Raw genomic sequence first — 19765 nt, 5'->3', positions numbered from 1 at the left:
ATTTGCTTTTTGTACTATTAGCATGAATTGATGCTTTTGAACTGTGGTGTTGGAGAAGACCCTTGAGAGTCTCTTGGACTGCAAGGAGATCCAACCAGTCCATCCTAAAGGAAATCAACCCTGAATATTCACTGGAAAGACTGATGCTGAAGCTGAAGCTCCAGTGTTTTGCCCATCTGATGCGAAGAACAGACTCATTGGAAAAGACCCTGATGCTGGGAAGGCTTGAGGGCAGGAGAAGGGTTCAACAGAGGATGAGATGGCTGTATGATATCACTGACTCGATGGACATGAGTTTGGGCAAGCTCTGGGAGATAGTGAAAGACAGGGAAGCCTGCATGCTGCAGTCCATGGGGTGGCAAAGAGTCAGACACGACTAAGCAACTGAACAGCAACGACTATTAGCATGAGCTCCCTCTAGCAGGAGGGCTGTTCTGCAAACAGCTCAATCATCCTCCAACCTAAGAGGTTTCTAACCTCCCCCTATGAGTAAGCTCAAGCATCTTTTGTTCTCTGAGGCTTCCTGAATGACCCCCTCCCCTGCCAACAACCATTCTTCCAACACACACACACACACACACACACACACACTACTATCCCCACCACCCTGTTACTACCAGCACCTCTTCTGTATATTGAATGCCATTAAAAATGATCCCTAAGCTGGAGATCAGAGACTGGGACATTTCTGTGTACCCTCAAACGTCACACAGCCAACATTCCATAACTATGTACTGAAGGAAAGCTGGAAAGGGGCGGGAAGCAGGCACCTGAGGAGGGGAAAGCTTTATCTGGTTGTGATTTAGGGAGGTAAACAGAGACCCCGTGAAGACTGCACTGGTGGGCCATGCACACTCCCTGACCTTGCTTCCTAGTCTCCCAAGTCTTCTCCTTGTCCTGCCTCTAAGTGATCCCACACGCACCTGCCACAGTAATGGTCCCAAATAATGGCTGCAATCATGACTGACGTGCCACTTCCATGCTTTGGAAACTTTATTAAACACCGAAGAAGTTCAAAGCTACACCTTCCACTGCTGCCCTTCCTCCACTCCTGTGACTGAATGTATTTTTCATTTGCCCCAAATGCAAAGAGTGTTTCCCTTTTATGGGATTTTTCCCATGATGCATTTTCCTCTGGAATCATACCTAGATTCCCAGTTGGTGCAGACAGCTTTCAAGGTCCCTCAAGCTGTAAGCTAGTCCCCACATGTTATTCTCCGCTACTCATCAACTTCCACCGGACATCACGGTCACTTGGTCCAGGTGTTTACATAACGCATAGGACCTACTTCCCGTCTGAGATTATAAACTTCTCGAAAATAATGACCTTCTTACTCAATTCTCCTTCTCCTCACAGAAAACTGTAAATGTCTATTCAATATCTTCAGAAAGGTCTTAAAATGCTTTAAATTACTGTTATCAACATTCACCCAATAAAAGAAGAACATCTCAAAGTGTCATTTCAACAATAAGGTATAATACCTAGCCCTCTGGTTCAGTTGCACTACTTTCACTGAAAACATAATAGTCAGGACTGTGTTAAGAATAAAAATTCAAACACTGTGTCAGCTTAAAGAAACACAGTACCCATGATTAGAAATGCTTCCATCTTATTAAATATTCATTCTTTCTGGAAACATCTGTAGGATTTCAGGAAAATGGGAGGAAGAAGAAGCAAGTCCTATGTTAAATAAATATGCTATTTACTTATTTAAATGAGCAACTATGTTTCTTAAAAGATAGCAGGGACATAACTTGAGAATTGTGGTGTCACAAGCTAATGGGATACAAACTAATCTCATTTGGGGACATATGCTAACGTCACTGAGCTTTGCCTCAGAGACAAGTATGGAATCCCTGGCTGCTTCTCAGATGTAAAATGGTAGGTGCATCCACTTTCAACAGTAGCATCCAGTTTGTAAAGAGAAATAAATGTATTCTCTCCGTTAGTGGAATGGATTAGGTAGATGATCTAAAATTTTCTGAAGTCTTGGGGTCTTTCTATGTCAAGAAGGAAATTTTATACACAGGCATGCCCCTTCGGTCCACTATTCTGGAAATGCCAGTGTTGGTATTAATAGCATACAGGATTTCACGTAGCCTGGTGAGAAATGGGACAAATATGGTCTTAAGAGGTAATCTGCCGAAATGAGACTGTTAAGTTCCTTAAGTATTCCAGTAGTTAAACGGCGCACAGAGATGCCCACAGAATTCATGCTCAGACACCATCCTCACTGGCCCCACCAAGCCCAGCAGGTATGACGCATGTGGCTATTTACAGAGTTATTAAATGTGAATTCTGCATCTAATATCTTCGTCCTTAGAAAGCTTTCTCTATCAATCTTCTATGGAACATGGGTCTTTCTCTCTAGGCAGATTATGAAGACTTTTTTTTTTAATGTAAGTGGGTTAAATAGCTGAAGTCAGGGAAAATTTTCTCACATTGAGATTTATTGGGTAGTGAATAATCTCTCCAGGGAAGTAGCAGAAGCCCCATCAGCTACGTTATTTAATTAAAACTATTGTGGAGTAAGGAGAAGAGATGGTGCCTGGGGGAATAATTTCGCATTGATCCCTGAAGGATGGACTTGATAAACTTTGAAATTCTTAACGGTTTCAAAATCTTAACTGTCTCCAGAAATGTGCCTGAAGGAACAGAAGAACCATCCTGCTTGTGACCTCCCCTCCCTACAAAAACTAAATGAAAACAAAAACCAAAGGCAGAGCTTAGAGACCAAGTGACTTTTCTGTCTACGCTAAACCAGCTCCCTGCCCCAGCATCAGCTCAAAGAGACAGTGGATTGCAGAGTCCCAGGCCTCTGGCCCTGAGAGCTTGACCTTTCCCCTTGCTTCAGTTATTTATTTTCATTTCTCTGCTTTTAAACATCTGAAATCCAGCATTTTTATCTAATAAAATGGAAAAGTATCATTTTATTCTCAGTCAGTACTGTCAGGATGCCTGTCCCCATAAGGCTTCTTTGAAGGTCCCTGACACCACCTCTAATCCTATGAGAAGCTTCTGAGCAAAGGTGCAGTGAACACACCTTCTCACCCTTCGATGGGAGGAATTTTTTTTTTTTTTTAAGAATCTAAAGATGAGATGGTGCAGGGGAGGGTCTCAGCGTGTGTGGTTGAGGAGGTTCCAGTTAACCCAGGGGTAGTGGAGGGGGTGGCTCTCACTCACACTCGAAGCCACAGTCCCCACCCTGCACTCACACCCGCACGCCAGTAGCACCCACTCAGCAGAGGAAGTGTGTTCCAGGGGCTGCGGTTGGCAGCCATCTGAGTGCTGGGGAGAGAAGGGCTGTGGTCACGAGTGACAGAAGAGGTGTGAGCTGGAGGAGGAAAACCCGAGAGCTATGTGTCTGTAGGCACTAAGGCGATTTCCGAGGGCCGCGGGCAAGCTGGAGCGCATCTTCCGGCAGTCGGGCCAAAGCCACCCCACCCCGGGAAAGGAGAGCAGCTGCTCAAGGAAGGAGAGGGCTTGTGAAGTCAACAAAAAAGCCTGCAGGCAAGCAGCACAGCCAGTGGCCTCCCCTGCTCTGGACGGCCTGGGTGCATCTTCCCACAAGCCGGCAGTGACCATTCTCTCCCGGGATACAGACGCCTAGCGGAGTGGGAGGGACCGAGTGACCCCACAGGGCTCGCAGGCAACACCCCGGAGAGAGGTCTGTGCCCTGAAATGGATGAAGAGAAAAAACTACTCTCATTAAAACCGAGGCAGAGGACGGGATGCCTCTCAACAGACATGAGTGTGAGCAAACTCCGGGAGATGGTGAAGGACAGGGAGGCCTGGCGTGCTGCCGTCCATGGGGTCGCACAGAGTCGGACACAGCTGAGCAACTGGAGAACAACAAAACTGAACTTCACCAGCCACTTAATTATTGAGTTTAATTTTGTATACAAATCCGTATAGCCTTGTTTCAGAGTCGTTTTTTAAGTCTCCCTTTTTGATTTTTGATTACAGAGCTCTACCCCAAAGGCCAAGAGTTGAATCTCATGGTGAATCTCAAGCATCTCCTCTGGGTTTAGCAACCAGGGAGAGAGTCAATAGAAGCAAGCATAGCCTGCATACTGGCGACTGTTCCACTTTTCAGGCTCCCATTAATTTCACCCTTGAGAAGTGCAGTGACCGTGAACTTGCTCTTCACACTTCTTAAGATGCTCTTTATCGTCTGTCTCTCTATCTGCTGTTTTATTTCATTAAGGAGTGCGATTTCTCAGCCTTTAAAATATTTCTGCTTTCCTCAGCTGCCTATTTCTTACTGACACTATTTAATATCTTTTTCCCTTCCTTAAATGAAAAACTACTGAAATGTAACATTTTAGAGAACCCATTTTTCTTCTCATATATGTGTACAACACACAGCTGTATAGATGGGGAAACATTCATGACTTACTTCTGAGCTTGTAAGAATGGATCCTTAAGAGAGTTTGGTATTTATTAATATCATTTATTATTATCTATTAGTAATAATTTGTTAATCCTTTCAATAGTAAATATGAAAGAATTTCTTATTTTTCTACCTCACTTAAACAAACAAACAAACCCAACTTCAAAGCAAGAGCGATGCATCTGATGGGCAAAACTGAAAGAATCCAGCAGGGATGAGACTTGTTGGTGTGTCCTGGTGACACTTGTAACAGGAGAGTAAGAAAGACCCTTTCCCATGGCCTCCTAGTCCGGTCTGGAATTACCACTGATAGACAAAGAAGCCTTTTAGACTAAGTCTCCTCCTCCATCTCTTGTCACTAATATATAAGGTAGTGCCAGTTTCTCTGTTTTCTTCCTTTCTTCTGAATTTGGGATAGATAACACACCAGCTGAAATGAGAGTATGAAAATATCTTGAGATAGATTGTAAAATATAATTTCCAAATACATCTGGATTCCTATGCCTCTTGAAGCGTTAAGTCAACAACACGCTGAAATAAACCAAGCCATGAATTGTAAACCAGAATAAACTGCACCCTCCCGACGCAGGGATCGAACCCGGGTCTCCCACATTGCAGGCCTTTACCATCTGAGCCACCAGGGAAGCCCATGCCTAGGTGTTGTCTTGCAAAGTGGGTTAAAGCAGAGCCAAAGTTGTCTACTTTTTAGATAATATTTGAAGTGATTCTCCTGAATGCTACTATCTCCTTATCCAAATATTCAAATTTACCTCCATCAGGGTGAACTTCAAATTCCCCATTTCCAGGAAATTTATCCTGAATTTCCCAGTTGAAAGTAAATAGCACTTACTCTTCGCTTTAAATTATAATTTGCGATACACAACTTCTGTCTCCCCTAATACTCTGTGTATGGTTTAGGGCTAAGATCATGTCTCTCTGGTTTTCCAGGCACAGACGTTATCTTGAATAGGGCAGGCTCTCAATAAAGCTGTGATGAGTGAATTAGTGGATGAGTGATGTCAGTCCCACAAATCAGCCCAGCCAGGTCTACCTGCTAGATCTGGGCCACTTGCACATTTCCAGCTTTAAACAAAATTTAAATTCTGAGATACCCCAACTTTAGAAAAACCAACTGGCAAGACAAGAGCAAATATTGACATTGATGGGTGTAGCGATAAGACCCATCTAAGGCCAAGCATGGATGACATACAGGGAGTCTCATCCCACCCAGGAAAGAATAAAACCAGAAAGGAGACAATGAGGAACACCCTCACTGTCCGAGTTGAGATGGGAGGAGGCAGGGCTGGAGTGCCGAAGAAGACAGGGTCAGGAGCCTGCATGATGCAGCGACACAGGGCACCTCTGCTGTGGACACAGCAGCTTCCACACCAAGAGCCCCCGTCCTGCTCTCGAGTGTCCCCCACTCCCCCCTCCCCACCCCCAGCCCTCTCCAGTCTTTAACACGAATGCTCCCCACCAGCTTCAGTGTGACCATCCTCTGATGCGATGGTCTCAGCTTCCTCCCACCCACAAGAACTTGATTGGTTAAGCACCGTCTTCACATGTGCTGGGTGATCATCCAAATGTCTTCAGTCCTCAACTTTCTTTGTTTTCTCTTCCATAATCCCAACCAATTAACTGGGCAAAGGCTACTTTTCAACCCAATGTATCTGAAACCATTTGCAGTTACTTCCTCTCTTCCAAGACAAGCCATCTCCTAAGTTTCCATCTTTTTAAATGAAACCATCATTTTTCAGCCCTTGGATCATAAAACTTTGGACCGTTTTCCCTCTTCTGGACCTCCAGCCCAAATCAGAATGAAGATTTCACCCTTAATTTAGATAATTAATTATCTGCAAACTGCTCAAAATCGCAAGTGCATTCTTCTTCACTGTTTATTATTATTATTATTATTATTAGAAATTCAATAGATGAGAGGAATTTCATAAAACATTTTTAAGACAGATGGAAAACAAAGTTCCTGGATAAGAAAAACACCTGACTGGGAACTCCGAAGACCCTCGTGTCTCTCCCTGACTCCATCTCTTTCCAGACTGTGCCTCGGAACCCGCTTTCCTCAGTTTCAGCACACATGTGCATCTCTAAGTAACATATCGCTTAGTTCTGCCTGTTTCTAAACTATAAAGGAAAGGAACTGTACCCTATGCGTTCTCCGGAAACTCTTGCTTTTTTCCTTTCAGGTGATGTTCACCAAATTCATCCTGGTCGGGGAGCACCATGATCAGTCATTCATTTGTAGGCTATCACAGCAACCTGCTGCATAACCCTTCTCAGGCATTTCTCCTACACGTGGGCAATCCCCCGAACACACAGTGGGGTGGAATGATTAGGTCTTAGGAATCGGGTTCTTTAAGTAAAGTAAAGTGAAGTCGCTCAGTCGTGTCCAACTCTTTGCGACCCCATGGACTGCAGCCTACCAGGCTCTGAGGAGCATCTCAGTCCGTGGAATTTTCCAGGCAAGAGTACCGGAATGGGTTGCCATTTCCTTCTCCAGGGAATCTTCCCAACCCAGGGATCAAACCCAGGTCTCCCCCACTGCAGGCAGACACTTTACCGTCTGAGCCACCGGTGAAGCCTTCTTTAACTAAAGCAGTATCGTTTTCCAAATAAATGTGATGGCTAATTTAGGGTATTAATCTGGAGAGTGGTTTTGGTTAAGCTGTTGTTCAGTTGCCAAGTTGTATCCAACTCTTTGTGACCCCACAGACTGCAGCACTCCAGGCCTCCCTCTCCTTCACCATCTCCCGGAGTTTGCCCAAGTTTATGTCCATTGAATCAGTGATGCCATCCAACCATCTCCATCCTCTGTTACCCTCTTCTGCTTTGCCCCTCAGTCTTTTCCGGCATCAAGGTCTTTTCCAATGAGTCAGTTCTGGTTAAGATTAACATTTAAATTGGTGACTGCTGAGCATGAAGATTGGTCTCCCTAATGTGTGTGGGCCTCATCCAATCACTTGAAGTTCTGAATACAAGAAAAAGCCCGCCCCGCTCCCGCCTTCAGCAGGCTGCTTTCTGACAGCATCTGCAGCATCACCGGGTCCTCCTGGGCCTCCCTCTGCTGGCCCGCCCTGCGCTATCCAAAGTCACATGACACACGGTATTGACTGTTTCTCTGAACAGCCCTGAGTATTACCATCACCAGTACCACAACAGATCCACCAACCTGCACTCCTACTACCTGCGGATCAGCGTTCCAACTCATAAAATACTATTAATAATTGTTCACCTGCCCTTCAACTCTTCCCCTTCTATAAGGCTGCAGTGAGTTTAACCTAGGTGATGAGGAAAAAAACTGCATTATTATGTGTCTCCCTCTGAAAACATTCAGAGACTTCCGACAGTCTACACTGCAGAGTCAAGTTCAAACTCCATCAGACACAGCGACATTGGGCCATCCAATCTTTCCAGGCTCTTCTCCCACTTTCTGCTGCTCTGTGGGCTTTGGCTCCTTTTTTTAAACATAGAATCTACTGTATAAAACCTTACCTGGGCCCACAGACAACCTCTGCTGTGAGCGCAGAGAGAGGGTCCCACCGTCACTGTTCATTCCGTGACCTCGAGGCCGCCTCTCAGGCGGTAAGGGGCCCCGAATGAAGCCCAGGTGAGACGTGGAGCTCTGCCCTCCAGTCACACCATCCAGTCTCCATCTGCCTGAATCAGACTTCCCCATGCCCTTCTCTTGGCCATCAGCACCCCCACTTTTTTCCCTCCATTTTCTCTCTTTCCCTCCCCCAGGCTATGCTAAAAAATTCCTTGTAAAAATGTACTATCTATTAAATAAGCTACAAGGATATATTGTACAACACAGGGAGTATTAGTTGCTCAGTCATGTTTGACTCTTTATGACCCCATGGACTGTAGCCTGCCAGGCTCCTCTGTCCATGGAATTTTCCAGGCAAGAATACTGGAGCGGGTAGACATTCCCTTCTCCAGAGGATATTCATGACTCAGGGATCAACTGGGTCTCCTGGATTGCAGGCAGATTCTTTATCATCTGAGCCACCAGGGGAATATTGCCAATATTTTTTAATGACCATAAATGAGGTATAACTTTTAAAAACTGTGAATCACTACACTGTACACCTATGATTTATATCGTGTGTGTGTGTGTGTGTGTGTGTGTGTGTGTGTGTTAGTCCCTCAGTTGTGTTCCAACTCTTTGTGAACCCATGGACCCAGCAGGCTCCTCTGTCCATGGGATTCTCCAGGCAAGAATACTGGAGTGGGTTGCCATTCCCATCTCCAGGGGATCTTCTCGACTCAGGGGTTGAACCCGGGGGTTGAACCCGGGTCTCCAGGGTTGCAGGCAGATTCTTTACCATCTGAGCCACCGTGGAAGCCCAGCTGATATCATACTGTATAGCAATCATATCATAATTTTTTATGACCTGTTCCTCCTGAGCCTCCTTTTTCACACCCACTCTCCCGGCATCTGGCTCTCCTTCCTCTCATTCTTTGAAAATACCACCTGGTCTCACCCTGGTGTTGCAACTTGGCAACCTTGAATTGGCTAATGACCCTTTGGTTTCCTCAGCTGTATTTGGACTTCCCAGGAGACACAGTGGTAAAGAACCTACCTCCCCATGCATGAGATGCGAGTTCAATCTCTGGGTTGGGAAGATCCCATGGAGAAGGAAATGACAACCCACTCCAGTATTCTTGCCAGGAAAATCCCATGGACAGAGGAGCCTGGCGGGCTACAGTTTGTGGGATAGCCAAGAGTCGGACGTGACTGAGCAACTGAGCACACACATAACAGTACTCTCTGCCCGCCACCTTGTTTCATGAATATTAAACCAGAGGACAAGTATCTACCTCATGCACACCTGGCATGAGTCAGAGTTAGCTAACCTGGTCAGAGTTAGCTGGTGGAGTATTTGGGGTGCATGACACATTTGGGGGGACATTTCCATCAATGTAACTACATTCACCCTGACTAGTGAAGCCAGAGACACATGGGTTACACAGTCATTTTCTCCACAACCCCACTTCCTCCACAAACTCTTCCATGAAAGGGCTGCCTTTGAACTGTCCCCTCTCGAGATGCCTCAGTATATTTTTCCATGAGGCACTGAAATAAGTGTAGCCATTCTTGCCATTAAATGCTCTAAGTCAGTTACTGATTAAGAAATGCCTGCTCTGACGGGAACGCATATTTTCATATAATTTTGCACTAACAATATCATTTATCCAGAATGAGATGTTCAACGTGCTCTTCCACTCTGCTCTGAAAACTCAAGGAGGAGAAGGACCACAGGGACGAGCAATGACGGGTGTCCCCTCAGCCCCCGCCTGCTCGCGTGTCCCCTGAGCCGGCACTTCCTGTCCTCTACTTGCAACTCGATCCAGGGGACACAAAGCCTGAGAACTTGGGCAGATCACTAGACCTCACTTCCCTTTGGTGTCCTCACCCTCAAACCTAAGTTACATCTACATCCAAGTGGGAAGGAGGGGCGGTTAAATGAGAAGACCTCAGTAAGGTTGACTGAGCTCCTCACACACTGTCAACTTTCAGTAAAGAGGAAAAATCTGTATATTTAGAGCGCACATGGCTCAATTCTTTCATCTTTTTGAAGATCTTACAATCTGTTGTACACATTACGATCTCTGGATTCTGAGTCCAATCTTTCACTGTTAAATAGATTACCCCTGTATGTTATACAAGCAGGTGATGCTTGTAGACCCTGACATGTACTAAAACACACATGGGACTTCCCTGGTGGTCCCCTGGTTAAGAGTCCCCCTGCCAAGGTAGGGGACATAGGTTCGACCCCTGGTGAGGGAAGATTCCATGTGCCATGGAGCAATGACTGAAGCCTGCAGGCCCAGCACCAGGGCTCCACAACAAGAGAAGCCACTGCGATGAGAAGCCACGCACCACAACTAGAGAGGAGCCCCTGCTCGCTGCAACTAAAGAAAGCCCACGCATGGCAAGGAAGACCCAGCACAGCCAAAAATAAATAAATAAATAAGTTCTAAAAAATAAAGCAGGCATGGAAGAGTTCAAGTATATTTAAGTTTCATTTTGAAATATAGCTACTATATTTTATAAATTCACTATCATTCTTAGCTTAAAAGAAAAAATGAAACCCTCCAAATCTCAAAAGTGAATGAAATACTCTCACCGGCTGGTTAATGCAATCTATCCTTTAAAAATATAAATGATCAAAAACAACAGCAAAATATGTTTAAGAATACCATTATCAGAATTCCGGCAACAAGGAGAATTGGCCTTTCTCTGACTGGTGACTGACTGACAATCTCACCAGTTTCTGAAAAAGTCCCATATGGCAGAGATCTTCCTTTTCTTCAAAATAGCAACAGGGAGAAGTAAATCTGGATGAGAGAAATGGGAAAATACTGCTAAAGTCATTCATACATGATGCTAAAAATCCTACCTTGGGGTGGCAACCATAATTTAGTTCTCAATAATTTAGTGCTACCCTGTATCCTTAAAACTTCAGAAGAAGTCAAGCTACATGTTTTTGCTCCAAATAAAAAGTGTATATATTTAGGGTCTATACCACAAAATGATATGTAGAATAATTGCTATAGTCAAGTTAATTCACATATCTTCTCCCCACACAGTTACATTTTGCTGTTGTTGTTGAGAAGAACACCCAAAATCTACTCTCTTAGCAAACCTCCAGTGTTCAAGATGATGATATTAACTATGGTCTTTACACTGTACATTGGGTCTCTAGACTGATTCCATCTATGTAACTTCAACTTTGTACTCTGACCAACATATATCTCCCCAACTTCCCACCTCCCCGCCCTGTGCTGTTTTCTTTTTTTAAAGAAAAGCCTTTCTCACTCACAATGGTTATTTTAAGATAATTGGGTATAAACATGCCAGTTTTAGAGACAGAAAAATACAAACTTTATACAAAGCACTTTTTTTTCACATAAAGAAAACAGTGCTAATAAATCTTATTGAATCAAGACCTTGAAAGAAGCAGAATAGTCTGTACAGATCTCAAATACACCCATGAAAAATATATTACCTTGCTGCTGCTTCATAACACAGTATTTTCATGTTCTCATTTCATTGGAGTACAGCTGGTTTACAGTGTTGGGTCAGTTTCAGATGCACCTGTTTTCAGTTGACTGCTCTTTGACAGATCAGAATACCTGACTTGGAACCCAAACTACAAAATCTCGCCGCCCAAGGCAGGGTGGGGAAGCATATCGGTTTCTGGCCCAGGTGGTTCAGGCCGTGTGTCCAAGAGCTCACCCCAAGACCCTTGTCATCCCCTGCTCCACCTGCATGGCTCATCAGAGTGGATGAGACACTGAAGACGTGCAAACAGCTTTTAACAGCTTTCACCAGCAAATGAGAGTCTGAGTGATGACTGAGGTCTTTAATAAGTGAGTATTTAAGGAGAGATTTTGCTGATTGACACTCTGTAAGGCTCATTCATACGCACAGAATTGTTCTTGAGCTTAGCTACACCTAAAGAGAAAGGAGAAACTAACACATGGAAGTTTGTCTCACCTCCTGACCATTAGATAGTCCTATATATGAGTGTAAGTTGTTAGTTTATAATACGGATTCCTTAAAAAGAGAGCACTGTATCAGGTGGTATAGGATGTGCTCTGCTGGAAGTCTGTTTGGGATATAACTTGAGAGACGCCAGACAGGAAACACACAGTCCCGAACTTTTGCTTTCCTGAGTCTATCTAAAAATGTCATCGTTAGTCATTTTGCATCAAAAGCACAGGCCTACCATGGTGGTCCAGTGGTAAAGAATCCCCCTGCTGATGCAGGGGACACAGGTTTGAGCCCTGGTCTGGGAAGAATCTGCGTGCCACGGAACAACCAGGCCTGTTCATTGCAATGACTGAACCAGCGTGCCAGGGTCCATGAGCCACAAGAAAAGCCACCACAAGGAGGACCCTGTGCCCCACAACGAGAGAGCAGCCCCTGCTCACCACAACTAGAGAAAGCCCATGCAGCCATGAAGATCAGCACAGCCAAAACTAACAGAAGAAAAATTTTTTTAACTTTTAAAAAATAAAGTAAAAGCACAAGCAATAATAATACCTACCAATAATAATAATTCCCTGGCTATCGAGGACCGAGTTCTTTACATATCTGATCCCTAAACCATTCAACAAAGAGAATGGCGCTCTTAACTCAATCTGCTGTTTAGGAACCTGAGATTCAGAGACTGAGCAGCTAATTCAAAGTTATAAAGGAAGTAAAGGCTTTAAAACTGAGTTTTTCCAAATATAATACCCCATCCATGTGGGTATTCCTCGCAGGACTCACTCACTCACTAAGCACTAAACCACAGTCACTGACAGACACGGCAGGAAACACTTAAAGAGCTCATTTGATTCTTCCTGAAATGACAGCTTGCAACTTATAAAGCATCCTCTCTAGTGAAACTTGGGTGAAGAGAAAACAGGAGCCAGGGCTTGAACCCTGCCCAGGACTCACTAATAAACCCAGATTTGCTGTCACAGAAAGGACTGAATGCACAGAGCTGAAGCACCTGGAGTCTCGCAAAAGGAAATGGGACCACCACACAGCAGGTGACTGGCCCCAGAACCCAAACACTGTCCACAGCAGCTTCACTGAGGTTCAACTTCTCATCAAGACACGGTAAAGCCTGTGCTTTCTCCCATGACATTTGAATTCACGAGATGATAGCACATTAAGAAAAATGGAATTGATTCACAGTATTATTTCTTTGAAACAACAATATAGAATCTAGAAATGCAACTGGGAAATGACCCCAAAATGGGATAAGGCATTTCACAGTTTCTACATGGTCTTCATAGAACCAAATATCGGAGGTGGGTGAAAAGGTAAACGAAAACGTACTTACCTGGCGGGACCACCCGTATCACCTTCTGCCAGGTTCCGTGTGGGAAGGTATGCAGGAAGCAGGAATAGAAGCCCACGTCCACCTCAGAGGCATTGTGGAAGGACAGGGTCATGTCGTGAGAGGTCATGGTGTGATTTGAGAAGTAGACCCTATCAACATAGGCCTCTCTTACGATCCCATGGTATGCAGGGTTGAAAATGGCCATCGACTCTCTCTCCGTCTTAATCTTGAACCACTCCGTCTGGGTTACAGTGTCCGCTAATGGATACACACATGCTAGGGTCATATTCTTGGCAAGTTTAACAGTCGTGTCCCAAAAAATCTCTTCACATGGCGCTGAAAGACACGTCATCACGTGAGTTCAATTAGACTGAAACACCAGAGAAATATCAGAAACTTATTCTAGACCTAGGAAGATAGTCTTATGAATATTTATAAATACATTGGAATCAGGGTAAAGGCTGGCAGTTTCTACCTTAGCCTAAAAAGGTTTCCACCGCTGATTATTGGCATTCGCAACTGGTAGTTTTTCTGAACAAGTGAGAAGTTATCTAGACCAACCCAGAGCGTCATAAATTCTGAACGTGTCACAGTGTAAGACTTGAAAAAGGAGTAAATTCTTTAAATGAAGACATTATCGTTACCTGTGTACACATAAAGAATTGCCAAGAGGAGGGTGAGGCGATCCATCTCTGGAAGCCGTCGGGGAGGCCGGTCTCTAGAAGGACAATTTATAATGTCATCTGCAGAGCCCTGCCACCAGGCACTGCTTCCTTCCTCTCAGATCCTATCAGCAGCGTCTTCTTTATCTGAAGTGTGAACACAGGAAAAAAGGTCTGAGCTTCAAAGTCAGGCTTGCTCGCGTGCAAGGATGGGTAGATTCGAATTACTTCTCTCTCGGGGAAATGGCTTATTTTCAAGCTTTTGTTTTCTACAAAAAACTCATTCATCAAACAAATGTGGTCTGAGTGCGTGCTCAGTGCCCGGCTCTGCTCTAGTTGATGAGGATGGACCAATAAATTAAAAAAAAAAAAAAAATCCTTGCCATCATGCACCTTACCTTCTAGTGGGAGGAGACAGAAAATAAAATAAGGAAGTACAGGGTGTGGGGAGGTGGTGAGTGTATGAAGGAAAACAAAGCAGGGCCGCGGATGGAGAAGGGGTGGTGGTGTTCCCCCTGGAAGGAGGGCCGGGGAGTCTGCACTGAGAACAAGAGGCGGGAGCAGAGTCTGCCGGGGTGTGGGGAGGGGCCTGAACTCCACCAGCGTGAGCGGCCCATGGTCATGGCCAACCCGTCACCTCTGCCTCTTTGCTGACCTCAGGCAGTTGCTTTGGGGGTAAATTAAGGGACTGGGGAAGGCCCTCCAGAGCGTGGCTCAGGTCATATACAAATCCACCGTTGCTGTTGTTTTTTTTTTAACTTAACTTTTTATTTTGAAATAATTGTAAAGTCACAGGAATTTTCCAGAGAAGGTAATGGCAACCCACTCCAGTACTCTTGCCTGGAAAATCCCGTGGACAGAGGAGCCTGGTGGGCTGCAGTCCATGGGGTCTCGAAGAGTCAGACACGACTGAGCAACTTCACTTTCACTTTTCACTTTCATGCATTGGAGAAGGAAATGGCAACCCACTCCAGTGTTCTTGCCTGGAGAATCCCAGGGATGGAGAAGCCTGGGGGGCTGCCATCTGTGGGGTCACACAGAGTCGGACACGACTGAAGTGACTTAGCAGCAGCAGCAGCAGCACAGGAATTTTCAGAAAAAGTACAGAGAGGGTCTGTGTACCCTTCACCCAATTTCTCCTGATGCTCCCGTCTTACATAATCCTAGTAGGTGCATCATTGCTCTCCTCCTTCTCTTGTAAAACAATAATCAGTTTCCCGAGAAGTTGCTGGGAACATACTACCATGTGAGCGGGAAAATATATTATTGCCTCTGTAACAAGAGACAATGAAGAAGAATGCACCTGACCCCCTGATGACAGGGTCGAAATAAAAGGTGGGTGAAAAATGGAGAAAATGGGGAGCAGGAACCATTAAAGGCACCTTTGCCTGATGCTGACTCTGAGCCTACGTGATTCCATTCAAAGTCCGCCAGTATGTGTCTTCTCCTTCACATCAGTAACTAATGTGGGAACTTCAAGTGTGACGTCAGAAATGTAATGATAGGGCTTTCCTGGTGGCTCAGGGGTAAAGAATTCATCTGCCAATGCAGGAGACACAGGTTCAGTCCCTGGTCTGGGAAAATCCCACGTGCAGCACGGCAACTAGGCCCATGCGCCACCACTACTGAGCCTGCGCTCTGGAGCCAGGAGCCCAACTACTGAAGCCCGAGCGCCCAGAGCCCGTGATCTGCAACCAGAGAAGCCACCATGGTGAGCAGCCTGCACAGGGCACCCTGCCCGCAGCACCTAGAGGAAGTCCCGGCATAGCAGTGAAGACCCAGCACAGCCAAACATAATAAAAAAAATTATTTAAAAAAAAAGGCAATGATAATCAGAACAAAACTCTGGCGTGTCCATATAATACTGCACAGTGGTTCCTTATGTCTACAGAGCACTCTGTTTTCCAAAACCTTTCCCCTCTGTCTTCTGTGCCTATGACTGTTTTGTGATCTAGTCCGATGAGGCAACTGTCATCTTTGTTTTGTAAGTAATTTGATGAAACAATTTGACAAAAATTTTACTGAGCCCTGATTAGGTCTCAGGGACCCTGATTAGGTCCTAGAGATACAAGAATGGTCTCTGCCTTCCAGTCATGTATAACACATCACACCAGACAGATGCAAGGAGCAATTTATGATAACAAAACTAAATCATTTCTATTCAAGTTGTTTGATCGAGTTTATGACATCCCAAAGAGGAACAAATTCATTCTATCAGATTTGGGGAAGATTTCATAGGAAAGCTGCACCTCTTTCTGGGCTTTTCCACCTGAATGAGACTTTCCAAGTAGAATGGGAAGAGGGGGGAATGCCCTGGTAGTCCAGTGGTTAGCACTGGATGCTTTCACCGATGGGGCCTGGGTTCAATCCCTGGTCGGGAACTAAGATTTCACAAGCACAGCCAAAGAACAATGTGAATGATATCATTTAAAAAAAAGACAGAGAGAAATGGAAAGGGGAGATAAAAGTGCATAACACAGGGCATTTTCAGGAAATGATGCGACTACAGCCTAGAGGGGTGGGAAGGGACACAGATGAAGTTGGGTCTGGATCCAAAGGGTCTTAAATGACATCCAGAGAGGAATTCAGACTTGGCAGCTATTTTACCGCTGTTGTTCCAGCACCAAGCGTGATTCCTGGGACATGCATCGATGGCACAAAGAATCCCAGCTCCGGAAGGAAATGTAAAAAGTCACTGCAGCTGAAGCCATTGAGGGCAGATGGAGACAGAAAATGACAAGAGATTAGACTGTGCAGAAGGCCAGGATGAGGCTGTTTGCCCTCGAAGACCTTCTGATACGATTCTAGGAACAAGTGGAAGCTGTTGGAGGCACTTCAGACACTAGAGTTACATGGTCTGCTTTAAATTCTTAGAAAGAGAGCTGAGCATCACCCACCTTCCTCTCCCGACTCCTAACAAAAACCTGATCTAGTTTGGGTATTGTTTTCTCCCACACCACCAGGATATCATGACCGAGCGGAGCCATTCCACTGAGAACTATGACAGATTTGGGGGCTGGAGATGGAGAAGGCAAGTGGGGCCTGAGTAGAACCAAGAAGAATCAAGGAAATGATCTACATTTCACATCAGAAAGACAGAAAGACCCTCAGTGAACCTCCTCGTCCAGGGAGTGAGGACTAGGGAATGCAGGAGGCTGACCGGGAAAGGGGTGTGCATGAACAAAAACTTGTGGTAACCCCTTCATTCCCAAGGAATCCGAGGCCAACTTACTAAAAGGTGAAGAGAGCAGAGGGCACTTGCATTCTGAAGCGTCTACACTCAAGGGGCCTAGAGGTCACAGATGTGAATTAAAGGTACAGAAAGACATGGGGCTGGAGATAAGGTTCAGCTGCAACATCTTTGCTAAGGATGCGCCCTATTGATCAACATCCAGCTGAAGACAAACAGAAACTGTGCAGGATCTATTTTTTGCTGTGCAGGTAGCCTTTTTTTTTTTTTTTTTGCATGATTTATGAAGGGATTTGGGCTTGAGGATTTTTCCTAATACAGCTGTCTGTGTTAAAAAGAGCCCATTCTCAAGGATGGCATTCATCAAGACATGCCTTGACTTCTCTACCGTTGACCGCATCTCCGCAAACTGCAGAAGTGTGACTTCAACGCACAGGGCTGATGCCCGCCAGGTGTCCTGGGCTGGGCGCCCCTCGCTTGGCCATCCTCACAGACCCTCCCCACCTCCTCAGCTGCACTGCTCTGCTCTCTGTGAGGCATTCTGCTTTTCCAAGTGCCGGTGAGACTGGGAGGATCCTGCTCTCTCCTTAGTTCCCCAAGTCCGCCCTCCAGGGCTCCTGCCTAGACTCTTGGTGCATCTGGGAGCCCATCCCTGCTCCCCCCTCCTCCTCCCTGGCCTGGACAACGACCCGCATGCCCGGGAGCCTAGGGCCGTGGAACAGAAAGCCTTGGCTAAGCCCTGAGAACAAGGCGGCAAGGCAGGCGGGTCAGGCCTGCGCGAGCTCTGTCCTCTCCCCCGTGTTCAGAGGCAGAGCTGACGGGGCCTGTGGCTGGGGGTCCTGGCTGCTCAGAGGCTCCTGCTCACAGCCAATCAGGGGAGCAGCAGGGTCCAGGAGCTGCTTCTGCCTCACTGAGTCTCCTTAAAAGAACCTTTCCCACCAGGGCCTCGCGGCCAGTCACAGACCTCCCCCTGGGACAGGTTCTGCTGCCTGTGAGGGGCCATGGAAACTTGCTTCCATTCCACGCAGAGACTTTGCTTTGGGATCCTCCAGAACAAGCCAGCCCACTGTCCCATCTCTGGAGAGAGCTCAGCAGGAACTCAGACATGCCCGTTCGGCTGTTTCCTGCCATATGAGGAGCTGTATTGGACAGCATGCAGCCTCCAGAACCCAAAGTGTTGAGTCTCCAGCCCTTCACAGAAGAAGTTCGCCAGCCCTTGCCTAGGGTTATTTACACCTGGAGATAAAACCTTTATGACTAAGTTATCCTCGCTCAGGCTTTCTTGATGGGAGGCAGGTTAAGCAAGAGGCCTTCCCTGGTAGCTCAGTTGATAAAGAATCCGCCTGCAAAGCAGGACACTGGGGTTTGATCCCTGAGTGGGGAAGATCCCCTGGACAAGGGAATGGCAACCCACCCCCGCATACTTGCCTGGAGGATGCCCCTGGACAGAGGAGCCTGGTGGGCTATAGTCCATAGGGTCGCAAAGAACTGGACATAACTTAGTAACAAAACCACCATCACCAGGTTAAGCCAGGCAGCCCAACACTGGTAAAAAGGCCCAGTTTTCTTATTCTCAAGATCCAAACTATCGGACCTTCCCAGGAACAGACAGAAAAAGGACTCTGAGCAACACCCTTTTGCTAAACTATGCCCATCATTAAACTTACATTCTTGTGGAAATGGTCGTCCCGGAGTCAGTCACAGCTCTTCCCCGCAGCAACTTGCCTGTTTTCCCTGCTGGTCATCCTTCTGGATCCACAGCCCCCCTCTCCCTGATCAGTATTAAGTTTGAAAGTGTGAGTTTGACCACATCCAACCTTCGTCTAAAAGGTTACCACCAACCTGGAGACGCAAAGGCTCGGCTCGTTCTGAGTCCTCTTCCCGGTGTGCGTCTCCGGTAAGGACTTCCTGTTTATTGGGACCTCCTGGCCTCACTCCCTCTCGGTCAAGGCCATCTCCCCACCTCGCTCCATTCCCTGGGGGTGCGTCTTGGGGGCAGCTGGGGCTTGGTTTGTCCCAGAGCCTCCTGGTCCCACGCCCCCTCCACACCAGGGCTCCCTCAGGTCGGAGCTGAAGTTAAATCACTGATATTTCACCTGGGAGGATTCAAACCAATCAACAAGCAGCCCTGCTTCTCTCTGGGAGCATCTCTACTATTTCAGCCACTCAGACTCATTCCCAAGTCACATATACTTTGGTCCCTTCTCTTTCCCCCTCCTAAGCTTCTACAGTTTGAGAGGATGCACTTTCACTGTCAGTGTTCTAACTCTGAACTGAAACTACACGCACAAAAAGAAAAAACCTGAAATTGGTTACTTTGCCTTTTCTTCCCCATTCGTTTTCCTGCCAATCAAAGCACTTCAGAGGCAGACGTCTCTGAGGCCCAGGAAGCTTATCTCTGCCCAGATCTGAGCGCTGCCTCCCAGATACCCTTCTCGGTTTTGTTTTCTGCCTCTCCCACTCTCTGACACAGAAAGCGCACGGGTTGGCGGTTTCCTAAGAACCTTCCCCACAAATCTATCAGCTTCTTTGTTTCAGACACACAACAGTTTCTAGGTTGTTCCAGAGGACAGCAGAGTTAATTTTATCCATGCTTTTGACTTAGCAGGGGATGGAGGTTAAACCAACACACAGGGTTTGTGGCTGAAGCTGAGTTCATGC

General features: G+C 46.1%; 1 protein-coding gene across 1 annotated transcript in view; it reads right to left on the bottom strand.

Moving 5' to 3' along the window:
• The window catches only part of CD226 (CD226 molecule), a 90658-nt gene extending 71307 nt beyond the window's left edge, over nucleotides 1–19351 (bottom strand). The window contains exons 1-3 of the mRNA XM_005696957.3: nucleotides 18772–19351; nucleotides 13897–14061; nucleotides 13253–13588 (exon numbers count right to left, since the gene is read on the bottom strand). Of these exons, the coding sequence (XP_005697014.2) occupies nucleotides 13253–13588; nucleotides 13897–13942 (382 nt within the window). The 5' untranslated portion in view covers nucleotides 13943–14061; nucleotides 18772–19351. The remainder of the gene's footprint in view (nucleotides 1–13252; nucleotides 13589–13896; nucleotides 14062–18771) is intronic.

The sequence above is a fragment of the Capra hircus genome, chromosome 24, assembly GCF_001704415.2.
Source record: "Capra hircus breed San Clemente chromosome 24, ASM170441v1, whole genome shotgun sequence".
Lineage (NCBI taxonomy): Eukaryota > Metazoa > Chordata > Mammalia > Artiodactyla > Bovidae > Capra > Capra hircus.
This window is presented reverse-complemented; position numbering and strand designations above follow the sequence as displayed.